General features: G+C 40.6%; 1 protein-coding gene across 2 annotated transcripts in view; it reads right to left on the bottom strand.

The window, feature by feature from the left end:
• The window catches only part of csmd3b (CUB and Sushi multiple domains 3b), a 291556-nt gene that overhangs the window by 217270 nt on the left and 48944 nt on the right, over window positions 1–25342 (bottom strand). For both annotated transcript variants that reach the window (XM_089023141.1, XM_089023140.1), the window contains exon 2: window positions 8968–9190. In XM_089023141.1, coding sequence (XP_088879267.1) covers window positions 8968–9190 — 223 coding nt within the window. The remainder of the gene's footprint in view (window positions 1–8967; window positions 9191–25342) is intronic.

Genomic DNA, 25342 nt, shown 5'->3' with positions numbered 1-25342 from the left:
ATTTGGAAGTCTTTCATATATTTATATTTTATATTTGGAAAACAATATGGGTTGACAGAGTCCATTACCGGTTCCGAAAAGAAGCTGTCTGTGCTCAACATGAGAAAAGATAACGGTCGCCTACGATTTATAACGCACAATTGAAAAACGGTTTCATTTATTTTTACTTCATTTTTTTACAGCCAAGAAACATGGCACGCTGAAAGACAACATTTGGTGTCAAAAGTAATTTCCTAAATGGCTGCGAGCAGCTTCCAAACTTCCCGTTGAAAGCTTTTAGCTTTTTTTCTTCCTTCCGCCCCTCTTCCTTCCGCGGCACTTACTACATATCAACGGAAATGCTGATAGAGACAGTCAAATGTCCTTAGTTCACCTTTGAGGGCAGTATTTTTTTATGTGAAGTGTTATCAATGAAGTGTGATATAAAGTGTAAATAAAGCCTCAGTACATCTCTATGCTATTGTATATACTGTATTTTCCGATACATAAGGCGCACCCAGAAGCCTTGATTTTATTCAAAACTACTGCTTGGGATCAGCAGCGAAGCGTAACCCTGTCGTACTGAGCGAATGCAGTGCGAAAAGGGGTCGAGAGTTGAAATAACAGGATAGTAAATGGCCGACCTGAGCCGGAGTCAACGTTCTCGCCGCGACACCCGAAAATAAGAAAATGACAAAAAGCCCCCATGTTTCAGGCAATAATAAAGACAAAGTGAGCCGTAGGAATGTGAGTAAAGGTCTGCACTCGTAATGGATCTCATTAGACTGCGGCAAAGGAAGCGCCAAACAATAGCGACGGTTGAAATCAAAACAAACCGCAAACATTATCATCCCATTAGGAGCCCAACGACTGAAAAGGAGGCTCATAAATCACATGAGACGAGCAGCCGAAACCATGCTCACCTTCTTCACCCCAAAATGTGCGATACAGACGTCCCCCAACTTACAAACAGGAGACGTGCCAAGCGGTCATTCGTAAATTGTTCGTCAGTTGATTCAGTGCTTTTTTTGTATGGAATGTATGTTTAAAGGACAACCGACGTCTCCGGACAAGTTGTGTCCATAATTTGTAAAACGGCTTCAAATGACTTTACAAAGATTCCACCGCATATAGCTATATTTTACGTTTTAAGACTCGCACGGAATATTCTGGAAGTCTTGTTTTTGAGTTGGTGACGAGACCTCACCCTACGTCACTGAAGGAACGCCCCTCAGCGAGAAAGGACATACCTTGCATCACCTCAATGCATTTTGCAATACTCTGTCTGGTCTGAAAACTTCGTGTTGATCCGTGTTGATGGCGAAATTAGAAGGAAAACACATAAATAACGCGATGGTGAATCCTTGTGTGTGGCACCGAGCATCTATTTGATATTCACTGACAAAAATTGTAAGGAATTAATCAACCCGTTTGCACTGAGCTTTCCACGGAGCTTTGTCGCCCTCTTCTGCCTCTTTTCGGTGCTACATTTCCCCACCCCCAGATGACACATATTCGGTGCTACATTTCCCCCCTCAAAATGACATGGAATTAATGATTTAATCGATTGCAAACATGTGTGCTTTCCTCTTCAGAACTACTTGAATCGTATTCATACCTGGATGAGTAACAAGAAAGCATATTCTCCGAATCTGAAGCCATTGTTTTGATTCTCGAGCAAGGCAAGACGTCTTGGCGTGACACCACGAACATGGGGGCAGGACCTTCTGAAACTGGCCACTTCCAGTTTCAAATTGAAGTACTTTTTAGACACTTTAATTCATTTTTATTGGTGTTTAGCATTGCACTAAAAATAGCGGTACAGCCGGCACAATTGAAGACACGCATAGCGACATTTTAACTTCGCCGGCGAATGCAGACATCTTGCCCTGCCCCCTTTCGAAAACAATCTCATCTTCACCCCAAAGAAACCTCATTTACCTCGATGACCCATTCAAAGATGGATGCCCAACATTCTGGCATATACAGCCTGGCATTGATTGGTTTTTCGAAAGGGCTCATAAGTTCCTCCAGTTTTTTTTATTCTTTCCTCACCTGACCCCAATTGTACTCCTCATTGCTCGGCGGATAGCAGACCACCGTCATATTGAGTTGACAGAGTGGGCTCACAGTGGCGATGGCAAAGCGACGACAAACAGAAGTGCACTTTTCAGAAGCGAGTGACACGGTGAAATCAAGCGCAAAACGCTACCCATGGTAAATTCTCCGGGTGAATTATTTAAAGGTAGTCATTTGCCGCGGCGCTTACGGAAGTCAAGCAATTTTATTTATTTATTTATTCATTTGCAGAGAGACGGGCTTTTCACGTGTAATCAGCAAAGAACTTCAAGACAGGGGAAAGACTCGAAACTTGGGGTGTACATATTTTGAATGTGGCAGCCACATCTATATTTTTCATCACTGCACATAAATAATAAATACATAAGTAAAATATAAAACTAATACAGTGGTACCTCGGTTCTCGACCATAATTCGTTCCAGGACCCTGTACGAAAAGCGATTTTTTTCGAACACCGAAACCACCTCTTTGCTCCTGTCACTTGCGAGTTGACAGCGGGGGGGGCTGCCTCTCCCGGCCGTTCTCCACCCGCTGTCATTCTCTAATCACGGACACTGGGCATTTATACGGTTCGCGATGACCTCGCCAATGCCGGATGATTGACTCAACTCGCCACCGTACCTGGACTCTTCCTTCGATGCGCGAGTGTATCCGGTCCGAGGTATTTTCCCCGTGTCCCGTAAATTTATGTCATCTTCCGGGATTGTGTAATTTTGCACCCTCGTGTGCCATTTGCTTTTTGGCGTAGTAAGCGGGTCAGATCACCCCCTGCCTTCTTACTCGCTGTGTTTTCTTTTATTTGTGAATAAACACCCTGCTTGGTTAGTACATGTCTGCTTTGGGATCCCAAACATTCCACTACGTTCCGACGAGTCAGCTGCCGTCACTCTCGCTCGGAACGTGACAGCTTCGGATGACTCGGCTACAGGATGTTCTTTTCTCTTCAAATATCTATCCAATGACACTTGCTCTCACTCCCACAGCCACATCACTAGATTTCACAGCCTCCTTATTCTTTAATATCGTACTGATCGTAGATTTCGCCATGCTGTATTCCCTCGCCAGATCAGACACTCGCACACCTCCTTCATATTTTGCGATTATTTCTTTCTTAAATGCAATAGTTGTACGCACTACTTTTCTTTTGGCACTTTAAGCAACACTTACTTTCTTTGGAGGCATGATTAGGGGCTAAAAGTCTTCGTAAACCTATATTAAATGCTAGAGCAAAACGCAGCACGTCCGCAAGCGACAACAGTTGGTCACGGAGAGAGCGATACACCCGTGCGCCGCTCAGCTCCCCACCCTCGCGTACGCACTCACGCGTCATATTGGCGTTCGAACACCGATTGATGTTCGAACGCCGAAGCAAGAATATCTCGAATATTTTGTTCGAACACCGATTTGTTCGAACTGTGAGGCGTTCGAGAAACGTTAGATTGAAACACGTCAGATTGAAACGTTAGATAACAAGTTAGATTGAAAACAATTTGTTTTTAAAATGTATTTATTTATTCGGGAATTGACGCCGTGCCTGAATGTGTTCTTTTTATTTTTTATTTTTTTTGGGGGGGGTGCCGATAAAGTGCTGGTCAGACCTCTGGCAATGTTTTACTCTTCCACAAGGGGACAGTATTCATTTTTTCCCCCATATGAGTGCTTTGTTCCAGCTTTGGCTGGAACAAAGCGCGATATAAACCAATATGTATTGTGTTAAGCAGATTCCTTACTTACAGACAGTGTATTGTAGGTGTTCAAATACCTGACATGTACAATATGTATTGTATTGTATTGTATTGTATTATATTGTATTTGGGCAGCCCCCATTTCAATCTCAGGTAACTCAATACCCATATAATTTAGGAATTAACACTTTTTTTTTTTTAACGCTGCATTGAATGTTTATGTAGTCCTCAAACTGGATATTCTGTGAGTCCTGTAATTTGAGTGAAAATGACCAAAACCCCGGCACTGGAATAAACACATTTTTGCACATTATCTCTTACCCCAATGATCGTTTTCTTACGGACCTTAGCATAGTGATTTATTTTGCAATTAAATAACAGGTCATTAGTCAAATCCAATCACAACCAACAAGGCAATTCGTAGCACGATACAAGTCAAGGTAGAAAGTGAAGGTACAAAAAAAAAAAATGTGGGAAACCCTATGCAAATGTATCACATTGAATTAGCATGAGAAGAAGCCTCATCCCGTCTGTGAATCCCCAGAGGGCCAAGTACCATACGAAGAACTTTTCCTGCCATCGGTATGAATACATGCAAGGCTAACTTGCGGTAACTTTTCAAACTTGTACAAAAAAATACAATATCAGCACACAAACAAAAATAACGAGGCTGATTTTTGTCTTGCCCTTGAATCGGCGTTGCCGTGCCGTGGGCCAAGCAGACTTTTTTGTAACAAAACCAGCGGCTGTCAGCGGGCCAACTGACAATAGAGCTGACTTTGACCTTGACTTTTTTTTTACTTTTGAACTGCTCGACAGAACAGGGGGCACAAGCGAAATGCCCTCTAATTCGTGATGAAAACTTGTAATTACAGCAAATTGTTCGGATTGAAGTACTGGACTCCGAAATAGACGATGGGCCGATAAAGAAGCTGGAGTGTGTTACATGAAACATTAAAAATTGGCCTGCTGAGAGACGATAGTACCGTGTGCAAAGTATCGGGGGCGATACACATTGATACTTGCCTAACATGAGACAAAGCAATACAAGCATGCCTGTATTAGGGTCATAGGTCAGCCTGTGCGTTTCCTGCCAGAGCCAATCGTGAGACCGACACTGCCAGACAATGTGCCAGGGTTTTTGTCATTGTCACTCAAATTCCAGGACGTATTTAATATTGAGTTTTAGGACGGCATAAACATTCAATTAAGCGTATGTAACCTTAGACTTTTTTTCTTTCAACAGGAAAAAAAAGTTAATTCCTAAATTATATGGGTCTGGAGATATCTGAGCTTGAAATGGGGGCGGCTGTAGAAAATACAATACAATACATATGTATTGATTTGTATCGAACTTTAAAGGACAACCGACGTCACTTTTTTGTTTCCTAACTGACATCAGAAAAACGTTTTATGGCATCTAAAATACCCAAAACACGCAATATGATATTTTTATTCAAATGCAAAACACCAATAAAAATGACTTAAAGTGTCCAAAATCTGCAAAAAATTGAGCTGCGAATTCGGCATTTTTAGAAAGTCCCGCCCTCAGTTCGTGACATCACGCCAAGATTTGCACGAGAATCAAAACAATGGCTTCAGATTCGGAGAATACGCTTTCTTGTTACACATCCAGTTATGAATATGATTCAAATAGTTCTGAAGAAAAAAGCATACATGTTTGTAATCGATTAAAGAATGTATTCCGTGTCATTTTGAGGTATCAGGGGAATTAGTCAGCCCGTTTCCACAGGCAGATAAATTCCTTCCATGGAGCTTGGTTGCCCTCTTCTGGCAGTTTTTTTGGTGCAACACGAGGTTTTCAGACCAAACAAGTACAGCAAAATACATTGACGTGATGGAAGGACTGCTACAATGTGTCTTTTTTTCGGTCAGGGGCGTTCCTTCCGTGACGTCACGTACGGACTCATTACCAACTCAAAAAACAAGACTTTCTGAATATTCAGAGCGAGTCTTAAAACGTAAAATATAGCTATATGCCATGGAATCTTTGTAAAATACGCTCAGTAGAAGTCATTTGAAGCCATTTTACAAATTATGGACACAACTTGTCCGGAGATGTCGGTTGTCCTTTGCCAGGCAATGTGCAAAAATGTGTTCACTCCAGCGGCAGGGTTTTTGTCAGTTTCACTCAAATTCCCTGACCCATATCGTAGAATATTGACTTGAAGGGCTACATAAACATCCAACGCAACGTAAAAAATCTTAGATTCTCTTCTTTCACCAGAAAAAAAGAGTTAATTCCTAAATGATATGGGTCTGGAGTTATTTGAGCTTGAAATGGGTACAGCTGTCCAAAATACAATACATACATACTGTATTGATTTGTATAGTGATTTAACAACATCTGGAGCTTTATAAAAGCGCTAACATGGACAAAAGGCAAATCCTGCCCCCTCGTGGAAGGAAAAAAAATTGCCAGAGGTCTGTCCAGCGCTTTATTGGCAACCCCTGCAAAAAATATATATATATATAGAAATAATAATAATAATAATACATTTCATTTTCAAGCGCCTTTCAAAACTCTCAAGGTCACTTTACAGTTACAGAATACTTTTTTCTTTGGGTGAGCAGCGGCAGCCACACACGCTAGCGTTCACTCAACCTGGAAGTAACTCAAATAGAATACAGTAAAGTCTCGTTATATCGATATTCAAGGGAGTCCGAAAAAATATCGATATAACCGGGACTATCGATATATCCGACCCTGTTTGCATGTAATTTTCTCCGTGTGTGCATAGAAATAGTATCGATATAACCGGGACTATCGATATATCCGATATCGATATAACGAGACTTTACTGTAGTAAGAAATGGCAGTGAATTAGTTAAATACGATTATACCACATATGAGTGCATATAAGGTACAGTGAGAATTATATAAGAATGGCAGGGAGCCCCCCCCCACACAAACACACGAGTGCTTTTGCACTTTTCGTCATTATACTTTTTCATTTGAAACGTGATAGATTCCGATGTCGGAATTATCCATCTTTTGATGGATTTTCTTGATGCGACAAGCAATATTTTTTTTTTTTTTTTTCGCCCCCTTTCAAAGTGACACATGAAACACTCCATTAAATGATCAACAAGGCCCACAATGAATCATTTGTACAGTAAAAGACGCGCATACGGAGTTTCCACTGGCGTCGCCTGCTCCGTTAAGCCTGGAAATGTGAGTCAACCCAGGACGTCTTTGTTACTTTGGAAATATTTACGTTTTTATTTTTTGCTTTCCTTTCAAGCGCTTTATCTCCTCCTGGGGCATCGCCAAAAAAAACAAAACTGAATCCCACATTTGCCGTTTGTTTTTGGCGGTTTCTTCACACACTATTTGAACAATGAAAGCATTTTGGGTTTGGAGAATGCCGATTGCGTCAGGCATCTAACGGATGTAAGCCAAAGTGTCCCCATGGTGAGAGGACTGCTTTCCAGCAACTTCTCAGGAGGGCTCATTTGCATTTTCGGATGACCTAAATCGCAACACGCCCCCAGTGGATCTTAGAACCGCATCTTGCCTAATCTCATTAAACAAGTCGAACCTTTGCCTGAACCCAGTCGACTTCAGATTTTGAAGACTCATGTTTGACAACAAAGGTGTTTGCAGAACTTGGGCTAACCATTTTTTTTATAAAAAAAAAAAAAAATAGATTACTGCTGGACGATGTGCAAAAATGTGTCCACTCCAGTGTCTGGGTTTTTGTCATTGTCACTCATATTCCAGGATAGTGAGTTTTAGGACATAAACATTCAATGCAACATTCATAAGAAACCTTAGACTCTATTCTTTCATCAGAAAAGAAGAGTTACCATATTTTCTGGAATAAATTCAACAAATTATGTACAGTAAAGTCTCGTTATATCGATATCGGATATATCGATAGTCCCGGTTATATCGATACTATTTCTATGCACGCACGGAGAAAATTACATGCAAACAGGGTCGGATATATCGATAGTCCCGGTTTTATCGATATTTTTTCGGACTCCCTTGAATATCGATATAACGAGACTTTACTGTATATATAAAACCCTTTTCCATACATAAGGCGCATCGAATTATGAGGCGCATGGTCAGCTATTGAAAAAAATATTTTCTTTTAAGTGCGCTGTATAGTGCAGAAAATTCCTAAATTATATGGATATGGCGTTATCTGAGCTTGAAATGGGGGGAGATGTACAAAATACAATACATATTGATTTACATTATATCGCGCTTTAACAACAGATGAAGCTGTAACAAAGCGCTAACATGGACAAAAGGCAAAAGCCGCCCACTTGTGGGAGGGAAACACATTACCAGAGGTCTGACCAGTGCTTGATCCGCAGCAAAGAAAAACCAAAACCCGAATAATTTCGGGAAGGGCATTGAATGTGTTAACATTTCCTAAAGATTTGTAGTTTTGGGTGTTGTCATAACCAGCCAATGAATTCTTTTGCTGGGTGGAGCTGCCCCATTTACGAAGCCTCCGGCTTCTTGGCCATGTTGGCGTTCCCGTGCATCAGTTGTTTTCATTTATTTATTTTTTAATTGATGAGGCAATGTTTCGAGAGATTTGTGGATAATGTATCACATTTCATCTGTGCAAGCTCTCAGTTGTACAGGAGTGGTCCATCAATCATGAGGTACATATGCATCTAAAAGCTAGCAACCACTCATTTGATGACAATGAGGTTAAAATCTTAGCGAAAGAACATATATGGTTTGAAAGGGGAGTAAAAGAAGCTATTTTCATAAAACAACTAAATCCTCCTTTAACCCGATATGGTGGGGTGAGGTTCAATTTGGATTGTTCTTACAAGAGACTTCTTAGGCAACATAGGCTTAGTTATGCTGATGAGGTGATACCAGAGCAAATGGGGCAATCAGGCCAGTGTAGCCTCAGGGAGTAGTCCTCCCCAGGGAGTAGTCCTCCCCCCAACCTGAGAACAGGGACCAATCATAGCAGAGTCTGGCACCTCCACGTCTGTACAGTAGGGATTTATATATATATATATATAAGACCAAAACTACCAGCAAATGTTACTTCGCTGACGAAGCCTCTTGGATAAGAAGCGAAACGTCCGACACCTTCAAAGAAGTACGGGTGACGGCTGAAGAAAGCTTCTCGTCAATGTCACATTCACATTGCAGCACGTATACTCTCGTAATCTCTACGCGGAGACCAGAAATTTCAAACAGGAATGATGAGGTGGGCCTACCTGGTCCTGAAGTTGGCCGGGTGCGGGTGTCCATCGTATAAGGACAAAAAATCATATTCCTCTTCGATGGCGAAGGACAAGAAGATGAGCTGGATCCGACTGCCTTCCTCGCCAACGATGACCCAGGTGCAGTTGGCTCCGTTGGGGTAGCCGTAGGGGAACCCCGGCGACTCGATGCTGCCGTTTCGGCCCTTCAGCGTACCGCCGCAAGTGTAGATAAAACCTGCCAAGGAGAGAAAAAAAAAAACTCTTTTAGTCACCGACGCTCAGAAAGGAAACAAAAACACCATTCAGTCATATGAAGGAAAACAAACATGGATTCTGAGAGGCTCTTTCCATCACCTCGTTTTTTGGCACTAATAACATTGAAAAGTGGAAAGTATCTGATACCCCCGCCCCCTTTTTTTTCTCTACTTGCTGTGTTCAACACAACGCCTGAGGAGATTCGCTAACAAATGGAAGGAAGAAAAGAGAGAGAGGGGAAAAAAGAGAGAGAGAAAAGAAGAGGCAGAGAAAAGAGAGAGTGATAAAGAGAAAGAGCAAGAGGGAGCCCCTGCACAGGTGCTGGTCGTCCCAATCAGTGGCGGACTGCCACGTTCGGATTGGCGACGGTAGCGACGTCAGCCCTGCCTGCAGCCGCGCAGGTGCTGGTCGTTTTAATCAGTGACACTTAAAGAGACTCCCGGCACGACCATCCGGTGTCTGTTCATTGTTTGTTGCATGCATTGTATGCTGTGAATGTGTTTGTGTAACCTTGGCGGACTTTTACACTTGGTTTTCTTTTGATACTTTTTTCTGTTCAGATCATTTTAATGTTGTACATTTTGTTCCTGCTGACCTTTATTTTAATACAATTTGTCAAACAACGTCCTGCTCCCTCCTGCCTGCTTTTTGGGATCCGCACCAGCCATCACCACCTCGCAAAACGTGACAGAGAAGTAGGAGAGAAAGCGAAAGAGAGAGAAAGAGAAAGAGAGAGGAAACAAGGTAGAGAAAGAGAGAGAAAAGAGATACACAAAAAACGAGAGAAAAGAGAGATACACAACCAAGAGAGAATAAAGAGAGAGAAAAGAAAGAGAGATAGAGAGAGGGAGAGAGCGAAAAGAGAGAGAGCGAGAGAGAAAGAAAAAAGGAGAGATGGAGAGAAGAATAGAGAGAGAGGAAAAGAGAGAGAGAGAGAATAATGAGAGAGAGAGAGAGAGAGAGAGAGAGAGAGAGAGAGAGAGAGAGAGAGAGAGAGAGAGAGAGAGAGAGAGAGAGAGAGAGAGAGAGAGAATGAAGAGTCCAAATGGGGTAAAAGAGATTTCTAATTATGCTGACTGCCAGACCGCAACTGACAGCTCGACTCGACAGACACACGCGGGCGCACACACACACACACACACACACACACACACACACACACACACACACACACACACACACACACACACACACACACACACACACACACACACACACACACACACACACACACACACACACACACACACACCAACAGGACAACCCAAATAAATAAATAACTAAAAAAAATAAAAGACGCAGAAGCACAGCCCCAAATAACAACAGTGAGAGTCTAATCATTCCGGGGCGTCCTCGACCATTTGAACCCATCACTCATGGCGTCGTTTCTTCATTCCGCCATGGCTAACCTCAATCGACCTCGTTTTCTCACCCTCAAATGAAATACAAACATTGGCCGCCCCCCCAGGCAATGGAATACATATACACACACACCTTTGCGGGTGCACACAAACACACACACTGACCACACAAAGGAAAATATAGAAACACGGCAACATGAATATATTCAAGCAGATTACAGGTTATGGATTGTAGTATAAATAGTTTAAATAATATGTGTTGATGTAGTAGAAAGTGGATTTAGGCATCGTATTTTCAGGTGTATAAGGCGCATCCAACCCCATTGATTTTCTTTAAAAGATAACCCTGCGCCTTATACGCGGGTGAGCCTTGTTGAGCCACATGTTGAGCCACAAAAGGGGAAAACACATTTTTGGTGAAAACATGGAAATTTGGAGGCACCCGGTTGCCAAAAGTAAAGGAATTGGAGAATCATCAGGAAGTGAGCTAACACCCCAATGCTTAAAGGACAACCGACGTCACTTTTTTTGTTTAACTGACATCAGAAAAACGTTTTATAGCATCTAAAATACCCAAAACACGCAGTATGATATTTTTATTCAAATGCAAAACACCAATAAAAATGACTTAAAGTGTCCAAAATCTGCAAAAAAATTGAGCTGCGAATTGGGCATTTTCAGAAAGTCCCGCCCCCAGTTTGTGACGTCACGCCAAGACGTCTTGCCTTGCTTGAGAATCAAAACAATGGCTTCAGATTCGGAGTATATGCTTTCTTGTTACACATCCAGTTGTAGAATATGATTCAAATAGTTCTGAAGAGGAAAGCATACATGTTTGCAATTGATTAAATAATTTATTCCCTGCCATTTTGAAGAACATTGGGGGGGGAATGGATCACCAAAAAAGAGGCAGAAAATGGCGACCGAGCTCATGTGAGGAATGAATCAGCCCGTTTCCACAGGCTGATAAATTCCTTATATGGAGCTTGGTCGCCCTCTCCTGGCTCTTTTTGGTGCAACATGACGTTTTTAGACCCAACAAGCACAGCAAAATGCATTGACGTGATGGAAGGACTGCTACAATGTGTCCTTTTTTTTCGGTCAGAGGCGTTCCTTCAGTGACGTCGCGTACGGACTCATCACTAACTCAAAAACAAGACTTCCGGAATAATCTGCGCAAGTCTTAAAACGTAAAATATAGTTATATGCGGTGGAATCTTATTAAAATACGCTCAGTAGAAGTCATTTGAAGCCATTTTACAAATTATGGACACAACTTGTCCGAAGACATCCGTTGTCCTTTAAAGGCACCTTATAAAGCGGTGTGCCTTATATTTGGAAAATGTTTAGATATGTATATATTTTATTTGGAAAACCTTTTTTCATTCATTGAAGGTGCGCCTTATCTATGGAAAAACAGTTTGAAAATACACAATTCATTGGAGGTGTGTCATATGCAATGGAAAATACAATAATTTTTGCTTTTTTTTCAGCGAGCACAAAGCTACTGATTGGCCGGGCAGTGCTTATAATGCGCTGTGCCTTATATTTAGAATACCTTTAGATATTTATATATTTTAGTTGAAAAACGTTTTTCCAGTCATTGAAGATGCGCCTTATACATGGAAAACATTGTAAAATACACCATTCATTGGGGGTGCGCCTCTTGTGCGCCTTATACAGCGAAAAATACAATATTTTGTGCTTTTTCTTCAGGGACGACAAAGCTACTGATTGGCCTGGCTGCGATTATAATGCGGTGTGCCTTGTATTTGGAAAAGTTTAAGATGTGTATATATTATACAGTAAAGTCTCGTTATATCGATATCGGTTATATCGATAGTACCGCTTATTACGATACTATTTTCATTTCCCTTGCACATTTCTAGTCTTTTTATGTATAATTAGTACTCTTTAGTACGATACCCGGTTATTACGATAATCCGGTTATTACGGTGCTCCTTTTCATCCCCCGCCGGCCATTTTGTTGTTGATATCGATACATCGGTCGCGCCATTGGTCGACTTGGTCACGTGTCTTCGTTACGTGACACGCCATCGGTCGCGCCTTTGGTCGACTTGGTCACGTGAGTTTGTTACGTGACCAGCACCCGTGTAGCAGAGCCATTTTCATTTTCAGACGCTAGCTCGTGTGTAGCAGAAGAAGATTGATGACTTTTTTAAATTGTATACATAATACAGTAAGATGTAAGTGTTGCAGTTTCCCTGTTGTGTTATGTACATGCCCACTGTACTGTATATAAATGCAATCGTTTTTTGCAACAATGTTTCTTGTTTTGTCTGCTGAAGCGCGATGATTTTGAAAATTATTAACATTCCATACTGTGTATTAAAGGACAGCCGATGTCACTTTTTATTCAAATGCAAATAAAAATGACTTCACGCCAAGACGTCTTGCATTGCTTGTGAATCCAAACAATGGCTTCAGATTCGGATAATATGCTTTTTTGTTACACATCCAGTTATGAATATGATTCAAATACACTGTAGTTCTGAAGATGAAAGCATACATGTTTGCAATCATTAAAGAATTATATGTGCCATTTTGAGGCAACATTGGGGGAACATCTCTCACGCCCCCAAAAAAAAAGAGGCACAAAATGGGAGCTCATGGCCAGCTCCGTTTCTTATATGGCGCTTGGCTGCCCTCTTCTGGCGGCTTTTGTTCATGCAGTTCGGCGCAGGATCGGATATATCGATAGTCCGGTTATATCGATATTTTTTCCGACTCCCGAGAATATCGATATAACGAGACTTTACTGTATTTGGAAAACCTTTTTTCATTCATTGAAGGTGCGCCTTATTGTCCAGTGCACCTAATATATGGGAAAAAATGAAAATACACCATTCATTGGGGGTGTGCCTTATACTCCGGTCCGCCTTATACACAAGAAAATACGGTATTTTCTGCTGTCGAAGAACTGCAAGTGGTTGATTATGTTTTGCCGTTAAGCCCGGGGGTGTTAGCTCACTTCCAGATGATTCTCCAATTCCTTCACTTTTGGTAACCAGGTGCCTAAAAAATTCGATGTTTTCACCAAACAAGCTAAAAAAACATGTACCCCCACCACCCGTCAAGTTAAACTAGTTTTGCCTGGAGGATTTACACCAAGACACTAATTGGCAAACTCTCAGAAGCTCGTGGAAGAAAATTGGGTAGGCAGGTGCAAATAGATGCTAACAGAGCTAATGAGTGATGCTAAGGCTTTGCCTGGAAAAGTAGGAAAGAAAAAAAGGGATAAAAAGCAACTTGAAGAGTAAAATCTGGGTCTTGCTGCTGAATTGAGGGAATGTCAGGATTTATCAACAGGACCAAAGTCATCTAGAAAAAGCTCAGATACCGACAAGTATGCAAAGTTGAAAAGCCCTGACTTGGAGAGAAACACAATTTGGATGTGAAACTATTGCAAAGGGAATAAAACAAGCGCCAACGTGGAACTGAACCTGTTTCAAATGCCCCCCCCCCCATGGGACTTGTCACGGAGCGCCCATCAAACCAAGAATTAGATGGCTCCCGTCAAACTCGGGGGGTCTAGACTCTAGACTATACCCTGGAGTTGTGGAGGCTAAATAAGGGAAATCAGAGACAGAGGGAACACACCAGGCTGAAAATCAATTTCTAGGCCTGTCAGTCACCGGCGCACGAGATGTGGATGTGAATAAAAATGAGGGGCAAGGTAAAGAATAAAAAAAAAGTAGGAGAGGTGCCTAAAACAAAAGAACAGCACACGAAATGATTTGTTGGCAAAAATAAGATTGAGGCAGGGGAGTTGAAATTGAGAATCGGGACTGCAGTCGTGTTGGAGAAAGAAAGAAATGTCACCGGCAAATACACGGCGGACATGTCATAAAATAGAAATGTTAGCATGGAACATTGAAAAGTATATGAAATGAGAAATTTTGGAGGCCAAATGCGTAAGCACAGGAACACACAGGGTGAGGCAATAACATACGCAATAGCAGGGACCAAAAGAGTGTATATCAACGCCTTGTTTTTCATAGTTAATGGGGACCAGGAACACCCGTGATAGTCAAAAATCTGCGACATAGTACAGTAAAGTCTCGTTATATCGATATTCTCGGGAGTCCGAAAAATATCGATATAACCGGGACTATCGATATATCCGACCCTGCGCGCATGTAATTTTCTCCTTGCGTGCGTAGAAATAGTATCGATATAACCGGGACTATCGATATATCCGATATCGATATAACGAGACTTTACTGTATTTAGCACAGCTCCCTCTTTCTCTCTCTCTCTTTCTCGAGTCAGAGCACTTGCATTTTCAATTTTCAAGTTTTCATCACTTACGGCAGGGGTGTCAAAGTCATTTTTTGCCGTGGGCCACATTGTAGTTCTGGTTTCCTCTCGAGGGCCGTTATGAATTTGGGGAACCCATTAGAATGTTAAAATCCCTTCAAATATTACATATAGAGCACACAGCAAATTAATGAATAACTCGTTTTCAAATCTGAAGTCAAGAATAATGACTTTTACTGTGGTTGACATCCAAAAATATGAAAATTTGGCTCAGATTTTAGCAATCATCATGGAATTTAACAAGTTTGATTTGCTTTCGCGGGCCGAAAAAAAATGATGTGGCGGGCCGGATTTGGCCCGCGGGCCTTGACTTTGACACCTGTGACTTACGGGGACCACACTTTCCAAATGACTTACATTTCTAAAAAAAAAAATCAAGGATGCGCTTCGGTGGCGTTGTCAGCTTAAACACACCTTGAAATATAAGACTTTATGAAGTCTGTTTGGACCATGTCTCTTGGGGACTTAAAAAAAACGATTTTACTTGTGTAATGGGGACTCAATTTCAATATATTTAAATGTATTTAAATAATACACACAAGAGCGATGCGCGGCGCATAGAAGATGCACAGCCAATCCACATGGCTGTAAATAATAATCATAACAATAATACATTTCATTTTTCAAAACTCTCAAGGACACTTTAAAGTCACAGGATATTTTTTTCTGCGGGTGAGCAGTGGGAGCCACATGCGCCAGCGTTCACTCATCCCAGAAGTAACATAAAGTAAAAAATAATAATAATAATAATTATTATTATTATTATTATTATATTATGGGATATCGGTGATGTCAGCGCTGGGCGGCAATTTTTTATTTATTTTTTTGGATCATTACTGTACCTACTTGACGTTTTTTCTTTGGCTTTGTGATTTGTATTCTAAAGGGATTAGCGAGATGGTGTGTTATGTTATCCAGAGTTTAACTAAGAGAGAAAAAAAAACAAACACAAAGCAGGCATTCTGTGTGACCAGTGATATGACAATTATCTATTGACAGAAGTACAATAGAAACCATTGCTCTATGCTTTGAACGGCGACAAGGAAGTATCCTCTGATGGACAAAGATGAAGCCATATTGGTCCAAACAAATTCTGCACAATCATAGAAAGGCGTCATTAGCATATTATATGGCAGAGTCTGACTAATTTTGTATTGTTGTATTGAAAAGTTATCCTAATAGAGTGAAATTAGCATTTATGGCTAATGGGCACCGGGCGCAGAAACCTCACGCAGTCACGATTTGAATAATAATAAGCCATAATGTGCGCTTTTATCAGCACGCTGGCCTTGTCGGTAATGGCGGTTGGCGAAATGCTTAACTTTGGCACCCAGTTTTTTTTGAATGAGCCTTTCTTTTTAATTCCTTCCAGGGCAGAAATTGTGCAACTCTTGAGCGTTTGATAAATTTCATCCGTCAAATATCTGTAAAGAGACCATCAAGAAAAGGGCGCCGAAAATCCTACTGGACCCTCCGCACCATGCCCACCACCTTTTCCAGCTACTCCTGTTTCGAGCTTGAGATGGAAAAACATAAAGTTTTTTTTTTATGTCAAATGTGTCACTTCTTACAGAGCTCTTCCATTTTAAGCTAATTTAACTCATTCACTGTCATTTAAGTTGGGAATTGAAAAGAGTGATGTAGAATATGTTCTGGTTTTGTTTTTTCTTGCAGAGTGTGCCAATAAAGCGCTGGTTAAAACTCTGTCAGCATTTGACTTTTGTACATCCGCCCCCATTTCAAGCTCAGATAACCCCAAACCCATATAATTTAGGAATTAACTAACTTTTTTCCTGATGAAAAAAATTGAGTCTTAGCGCTGTATTGAATGTTTATGTAGTTTTTTTTTTTGCGTCTGGCAGTGAATAATAAGGAGGATGATAATTGAACTTTTTTTAAGGAACAAATGTGTCGCTTTTTTACAGGCCGTTTCCAATTTACGCTAATTTAATAAGGAAGATGACAATTGAACTTTTTTGAACAAATTATACTCTGGCCAATTTGACCCATTTTTTTTTTATTAATAATAGACAAAAAGTCTTGAAGACGAAATTCAAAGTGGACTAGCCAAGCAAGCGGATGCCAAGTCGGGACGCCGTTCGACTCCATCAAAGCGCACACTTCCTATTTTTGACTGTTCTACTTAATATGGAATCTCCTAACATCCTTTTTTTCAAGCCGGGGGTGAGGACGAATAAGCGGGCGTTCCTTTATCGGCATCTGTGGGAGCTGCAAGCGGAGGCTGACGTACGGTGCATCCAAGTGGTTATTTACCTCCTCCCAAGAAAAAAAAGCAACTTTCAAAGAAGCAAATAAAAATAATAAATAAAAAACTGAAATCTTCCCTTCACATCCATCTTAATATTTTAATGGCAAGCAAAGCGGAGGTAGGGGCTTGGTTAAAAATAAAAAATAAAAACAAAAACAGGCCCCATTAGGCGCTGAATTAGATGTCGAACGGTCCCGGTGCTCTAAATATGCTGGAATCATGAGAGCGTTTTTCTTTCTTCTTTTTTTCCTCCACTCTTCCTATTTTGCACCGGGAAGGATTTAAGAATTGCACGGCTCCAATTAATATTTACGCATGTGTGTGTATGTGTGTGTAGGTGTGCGTGTGTGTGCGCGTGCGCGCGCGCATGTGTGTATGTGTGTACGTGTGTATGTGTGCATGTATGCATGCGTATGTGTATGTGTGTGTATGGATGTGTGTATGCGTGTACGTGTGTGTGTGTGTGTGTGTATGTATGTATGTATTTATTTATTTATTTATTTATTTATTTATTCTTTTTTAGAAGCCCATCAGCTGAACGGAGACGTCATTAAATTGTCATTTGCGTGTTGACCTGTATAGGCAGCATTTCATTAAATGACACTAAACCCACCTATTTAAGATTGCATTTTCTGTGTAGCTCTCTTATTGTATCCTATTTGTGATTGTATTTTATTTATTATAGTGCCTCTGCTTGTCGGCGACTGTAAATTGTCCTTGAGAGTTTTGAAAGGCGGTTAAAATGAAATGTATTATTATTATTATTATTATTATTATTATTATTATGAAAACGGGTCTAATGAAGATATCAGAGAGAGGCACATTTCAAAAGCACTCTCGGAAAATGGACGTTTCACTCGGTTTTGTTATTTCACATTTAATTACCGTATTTTTCGGTGTATAAGGCGCACTGGAGTATAAGGCGCACCCCCCCCCCCCCCTATGAATGGTGTATTTTAAAACTTTCTCCATATACTGTATGAGGCGCAATAAATGAAAAAAAAATGGTTTCCAAATACAGTAAAGTCTCGTTATATCGATATTCAAGGGAGTCCAAAAAAATATCGATATAGCCGGGACTATCGATATATCCGACCCTGTTTGCATGTAATTTTCTCCGTGCGTGCATAGAAATAGCATCGATATAACCGGGACTATCGATATATCCGATATCGATATAATGAGACTTTACTGTATTTAAAATGAAAATAGTTTATTTTCTATAGCTGCCCCCATTTCAAGCTCAGATAACTCCAGACCCATATAACTTAGGAATTCATGTTTTCTTTTTCGAAGGACAAGAGACTAAGGTTTCTTATGCTGAATTGAATGTTTCAGTCATCCTAAAACTCAATAATCTGTGGGACCTGCAATTTGAGTGAAACTGACAAAAACCCTGGCACTGGCGTGGACACATTTTTTTGCACATCGTCTGGCAGTGAATGAGTTAAAGAAACTAAACGAAAATGTTGACAACAACAAAATTGATTTGACAGTAGATGTATTTGTTTGGGGTGCAGGGCGGGGCATGTGGGTGTCCAGGAGATAATATGAACACCCAATACACCCAATTTCATTTTTGGCGATAAACATATCTTGAGAGCAAGGCTGCCAAGACAAATTATTGGATTCCCATCCTGTTTTTTTTTGCCTTTTGAATAAAAAAGTAGGGAAAACCTGGCTGTGGAATTCATCAGGCCCCACTCAGCATGCATTATGCGCTGCGGGAAGGAAGCAAACTTCATAACGTGAAGCACTTTGCGGGCCAATATTAGATTTAAGCCCCCCCCCCCTCAAAGAAGCTCCCATCGAATGCTCAGATGACTATTTGTTAGAGTGTTGAATGCTGCGATTCCATTTCCACATTTAGGCAATACGAATTCCAAGAGGAGAAATATGGCTTCAAGAGTTAAAGGAGAACCGACACAATTTTTTTTGTTTCCTAACTGACATCAGAAAAAACGTTTTATAGCATCTAAAATACCCAAAACACGTAGGCCGATATTTTTAGTCAAATGCCACAAATAAAGATGAATAAAAATGTCCAAAAACTGCCACAAAATGAGCTCGGAACTGGGGTTATTGAGTAAGTCCCGCCCCCTTGTTCGTGACGTCATGCCAGGATACTCCATCACAAACCGCCTTGCTCCAGAATCAAAACAATGGCTTCAGAGAGTTCGAATTAGGACAGTATGCTTTCTTGTTACTCATCCAGTTATGAATATGATTCAAATAGTTCTGAAGAGGAAAGCAAAAATGTTTGCAATCGATAAAAGAAGTCCTTCCCTATCAATTCGAGCCGTCTGGACTCCAATGTAGCGCCCAGAAAATGCACAAGATGGCGTACAAGCTCCGTTGGAAATGAGCTGATTTGTCCGCTGGGAATTTGTGTCAACTTACACCTTCTTTATGCGTGATAGCGCAATTGGCTGCGACACACAACGATTCACCATCACATTAGTTTTCCTTCTAAATTCGTGATCAACACTGTGTTTTCAGCTGAAAAAAAGTACCTAAAATGCATTGTGTCGCTTTCTCGGTCAGGGGCGTTCCCTCCGTGACGTCACTTAGAGCATCGTCATCAACTCGAAAACAAGACTTCATGAATATTCAGCGTGAGTCTTAAAACGTAAAATATTGCTATATGCGTTGGAATCTTTGTAAAATGCGCTCAGTAAAAGTAATTTGAAGTGATTTGAGAAATTATGGACGCAACTTGTCTGATGGTGTCGGTTGTCCTTTAAAATTTGCTTTTCTGTCACCAACACTTTAACATACTCCTGAATGGACTCAGAGTGTCAAAAGTATAAAACAAAAATGATAATTCCTTTTCCATCTGAGATCGATCAAATAATTCACTCGTCTGTGTAATGAGCTTCCGACGACCAGAGGTAACTCAATCGGATCCCGTCTGGTGAATTGTTCATTTTCATTATCCACCCCCCTCTCACATCCCTCCCGGACATATCAAGCGTGTCCGCGTCATAACTAATTGTCAGGACACGCTTGTCTTCAGGGGGGCTGAGATTCTTATGGATTAATCATCACCTTGAAAGAATCCATTGCTGGCCTCAACTCTGTCATCAGTCACTTTAGCGGCGCACTCTTGTGCGCACATGCGTGCGCTGATAAATCAACGGCTTTGCCGTTGGAGTAAAAATGACACGCCAATTAATTACGTGGTCGTTCCAGACCCAAGAAACACTTTGATTGCTCTTTAATCATGGTTAGATTTTTATGATTTTTTTTTTTAAATCGCTGTCCAAGATTTATCATTGACTCCAGATAAGCCTTGCGAGACTTTGACCATTTGACACAAGAAATTAACTACAGTAAAGTCTCGTTATATCGATATCGGATATATCGATAGTCCCGGTTATATCGATATTTTTTCGGACTCCCTTGAATATCGATATAACGAGACTTTACTGTAATTCGCTGCCATTCCTGAAATTACAGTGATACCTCGGTTCTCGACTATAATTCGTTCCAGGACCCTGTTCGAAAAGCGATTTTTTTCGAACACCGAAACCATCTCTTTGCTCCTGTCACTTGCGAGTTGACAGCGGGGGGGGGGGGGGGGCTGCCTCTCCCGGCCGTTCTCCACCTACTGTCAATTCTCTAATAATGGACACGGGGCATTTATACGGTTCGCGATCACCTCGCCAATGCCGGATGATTGACTTACCTCGCCACCGTACCTGGACTCTTCCTTCGATCCGCGAGTGTATCCGGTCCGAGGTATTTTCCCCGTGTCCCGTAAATTTATGTCATCTTCCGGGATTGCGTAATTTTGCACCCTCGTGTGCCATTTGCTTTTTGGCATAGTAAGCGGGTCGGATCACCCCCTGCCTTCTTACTCGCTGTGTTTTCTTTTATTTGTGAATAAACATCCTGCTTGGGTAGTATACGTTTCTGCCGCCTGCTTTGGCATCCCAAACATTCCACTACGTTCCGATGAGTCAGCTGCCGTCACTCTCGCTCGGAACGTGACAGCTACGGATGACGCGGCTACAGGATGTTCTTTTCTCTTCAAATATCTATCCAATGACACTTGCTCTCACTCCCACAGCCACATCACTAGATTTGACAGCCTCCTTATTCTTTAATATCGTACTGATCGTAGATTTCGCCATGCTGTTTTCCCTCGCCAGATCAGACACTCGCACACCTTCATATTTTGCGATTATTTCTTTCTTAAATGCAGTCGTTGTACGCACTACTTTTCTTTTGTCACTTTTAGCAGCACATACTTTCTTTGGAGGCATGATTACCAAGAGTTTTAGCCCCTATATATAGGTGATATTAAATGCTAGAGCAAAACGCATCACGTCCGCAAGCGACAACAGTTGATCACAGAGAGAGCGATACACCAGTACGCCACTCAGCACTCCACCCTCGCGTACGCACTCACGCGCCGTATTGGCATTCGAACACCAATTGGTGTTCGAACTACGAAGCAAGAATATCTCGAATATTTTGTTCGAACTCCGATTTGTTCGAACTGTGAGGCGTTCGAGAACCGAGGTACCACTGTATTTGGAATTGAAAAGTGTGACATTTTCAAATTTGTTCGGGTTTTGTTTTTTTCTTGCGGGGGGTGCAGATAAAGTGCTGGTCAGATCACTTGAAATTTTCCCTTCCATGAGGGGGCAGCATTTGCTTTTTGTCCATATTAGTGCTTTGTTACATCTTCAGTTGTTGTTAAAGTGCTATATAAGCCAATAATAACAATAATAATAATAATAATAATAATACAAACACTAATACTAATACTAATACTAATACTAATACTAATACTAACACTAACACTAACAATAGAATAGAATAAATCAATATATCAAAAATAATAAGAATAAGAATAAGAATAAGAATAAGAATAAGAATAAGAATAAGAATAAGAATAAGAATAAGAATATATTTCATTTCTAAGCGCCTTTCAAAACTCTCAAGGACACTTTACAGTCACTGGATTTTTTTTGTTGTGCGGGTGAGCAGCGGCAGCCATTCGTGCCAGAGTTCACTCTACCCGGAAGTAACACAGCAGCAAAGTTATCAATATACAGTAAAGTCTCGTTATATCGATATCGGATATATCGATAGTCCCGGTTATATCGATACTATTTCGATGCACGCACGGAGAAAATTACATGCAAACAGGGTCGGATATATCGATAGTCCCGGTTATATCGATATTTTTTCGGACTCCCTTGAACATCGATATAACGAGACTTTACTGTAATAATAATAATAATAATAATAATAATAATAATAATAATAATAATAATAATAATAATAATAATAATAATACATCTTATTTTAAGCGCCTTTCAAAGCTCTTAAGGACACTTTACAGTTACAGACAAGCATAGGTACTATAATAAATAAAATACAAATAGAATACAATAGAGAAAATACAATTATAAATAGACACAAGAGAGTGTATGCATTGTATTTTGTACAGCCGCCCACATGTCAAGCTCAGATAACCCCAGACCCATCTAACTTGGGAATTAGCTCTTTTGTTCTGATGAAAGATGCGTCTAAGGTTTCTAACACTGTATTGAATGTTTATGTAATCGTAAACCTCAATCATCATCATACTTATATTACTACTACTACTACTACTAATAATATTAATAATACTACATTTTATTCTGTGGGTCCTGCAATTTGAGTGAAAATGACAAAAACCCTGTCACGGGAGTAGACACATTTTTGCACGTTTGGCAGTGAATAAATTCAAATTGAAATTAAAAAAAAGTACATGGATATGATTATTTTAGTTCCCGGGTAATATTTTTCGAACTATGTTGCTAACAAAAACAGGAACAATCAACCAAAAATGTAAACTAATACAAGAGTCTTTCCCGTCTTTTCTTCCATCTACTTTACAGCCCGTTGCCAGCTTTTCACGCGAATCATGCAAAGTGCACTTTCAACCTAATTATGCTTTTCGCATCCCAACACAACATTGACGATGATGGAAGTATATAAATGGAAATAAATTGCAAGAAAATTGGCTACGTGATGAGAGGTTTTCTAGCAGACACTTTCATTTGCATGTCAATGAATGCGTCTTTGAAACCGTGGCAATATAGTATATGAAGTGCAAACAGGCTTAACAAAGACAACTGTGTTTGTTTTTGTTTTTTTTTTTTGCTCAGCAAGTCATAAACTGAACTATAAGGTCACAGTGTTTTGCTTTTACAAGTGTTGAGGCATGTTACCTTGATAAATGTCAAGTAGCTTGACTTATTGTCGGGACAAATATCACACTCAGCATGCAAACATCCTGCACTGGGACAAAAACACACAGTTGCAAATCAGGCCATGCTGGGACATGAGGGATTTGGCTCACTCCTAACCTTTGTCACAAGTCGCCAAGTGGCCAACTGTGTGTGCGGGGGTGGGGGGAGTGGGGGGTGGTTCTTATTTAAGTCATTTGGAGGAGGCGTATTGGCTTTCAAAGTACCTCCGAGAGCCACCTTTTGCAAAGCAACTCAAGTTGACATTCACGAATACAGTAAAGTCTCGTTATATCGATATTCAAAGGAGTCCGAAAAAATATCGATATAACCGGGACTATCGATATATCCGATATCGATATAACGAGACTTTACTGTATATTTGGGAATTGAAAATACAACGTAAAAGCTCCATTCCCAAATGTGTTCGGGTTTTGTTTTTTTCCTGCTTGGGTGCCGATAAAGTACTGGCAAGACCTCTAGCACTGTTGTTTTCCCTTCCACATGGGGGCAGCATTTCCCTTTTTTCCATGTTAGAGCTCTGTAAAGCGCTATATAAACCAATATGTATGTATTGTGCTGCATTTTGTACATCCACCTCCATTTCAAACTCAAATAACTCCAGACTCAGACTTTAGGAATTAACTCTTTTCTAATGAAAGAAGACTCTTAAGTTTCAACATGAAATTGCCATTCGCAAATGTATTCAGAAATTGAAAATATTACGTTGAACGCCATTCCTGAATTTGTTCGGGTTTTGTTTTTTTTTCTTGCTTGGTTGCCGATAAAGCGCTGGCCATACCTCTGTAATTGATATTTCCCTTTCACAAAAGGGCAGCATTACCCTTTTTTATATATGTTAGCGCTTTCTTCCAATTTCATCTGTTGTTAAAGCGCGATATATAAATCATTATGTATATGTATTGTGTTATATTTTGGACATCTGCCCTCACTTCAAGCTCATATAACTCCAGACCCATATAACTTAGGAATTAATTATTTTTTTGATGAAAGAAGAGAGTCTAAGGTTTGTTACGCTGCATTGAATGTTTATGTAGTCCTAAAACTCAATATTCTGTGGAATTCGAGTGACAATGACAAAAACCCTGGCACTGGAGTGGATACATTTTTGCCCATGTCTGTCAGTGAATGAGTTAATATTCATGCGGAAAGCATGTGTTCTAATGATAATTTTGTTTTAATAAATGTGGTTTCAGATTTCAGGGGTTCAATCAAGACCTTTTCAACGTGTGGAGTGAAATTTCAGGACCTTGGACATCGACTCCAATTGCATTGGAAAAAGCCAGGGTGCAATTTCAGCACGTTGGAAAGCAACTCGATGTATTCACTAGACTAGAGTCTGACATTCTTCTGACACAAGCACAAGTCAATTCAAGGTGTGATTCGAGGAATATTAAACTATTGCAAATCACAAAACAAGAACAATAAAAAAGGGCCTTGACAATCCCAAGCCGTCACTTAGTGAAGACTGACTGATGCAAATTTCAAAACGCGAGGACACGTTTGCTCGGCTGGTGGCCCAAATGGAGCAAAATTCTGTCGCTTTGTGAGATTTCCCCCCCACATCTGAAACTCCCAACTAGTAAAACATTGATGCCCTTCATCGTTCATGAAATAATCAACGACTGCAAGGATGGCAAATGCAGGCGGTAGAAGCTTAGCCTGGAAGCGTCAATGCCATTTTTTTTGCCACAACACGTGCAGATGAGCGTGAGATGACATGTCCTCACACAACCAAAGCCATGCCCAAGCCATGCCCAATCACGACATTTGGTTTCGATTTGAATGTTTGCGGCTCTTGGTGTTTTGCTCGCAATTGAACTTTGAGCAGCCACATCATCAACGATTTAAACCACTCTCCTTTTCAAACACAGTGGAGAAAACAAGAGCCC

This window comes from Hippocampus bargibanti, linkage group LG20, assembly GCF_051943395.1.
Source record: "Hippocampus bargibanti isolate YZ-2025 linkage group LG20, ASM5194339v1, whole genome shotgun sequence".
In the NCBI taxonomy this organism is placed as follows: domain Eukaryota; kingdom Metazoa; phylum Chordata; class Actinopteri; order Syngnathiformes; family Syngnathidae; genus Hippocampus; species Hippocampus bargibanti.
The sequence above is the reverse complement of the archived record's forward strand: the minus strand, read 5'-3'. Positions and strand labels throughout refer to the sequence as shown.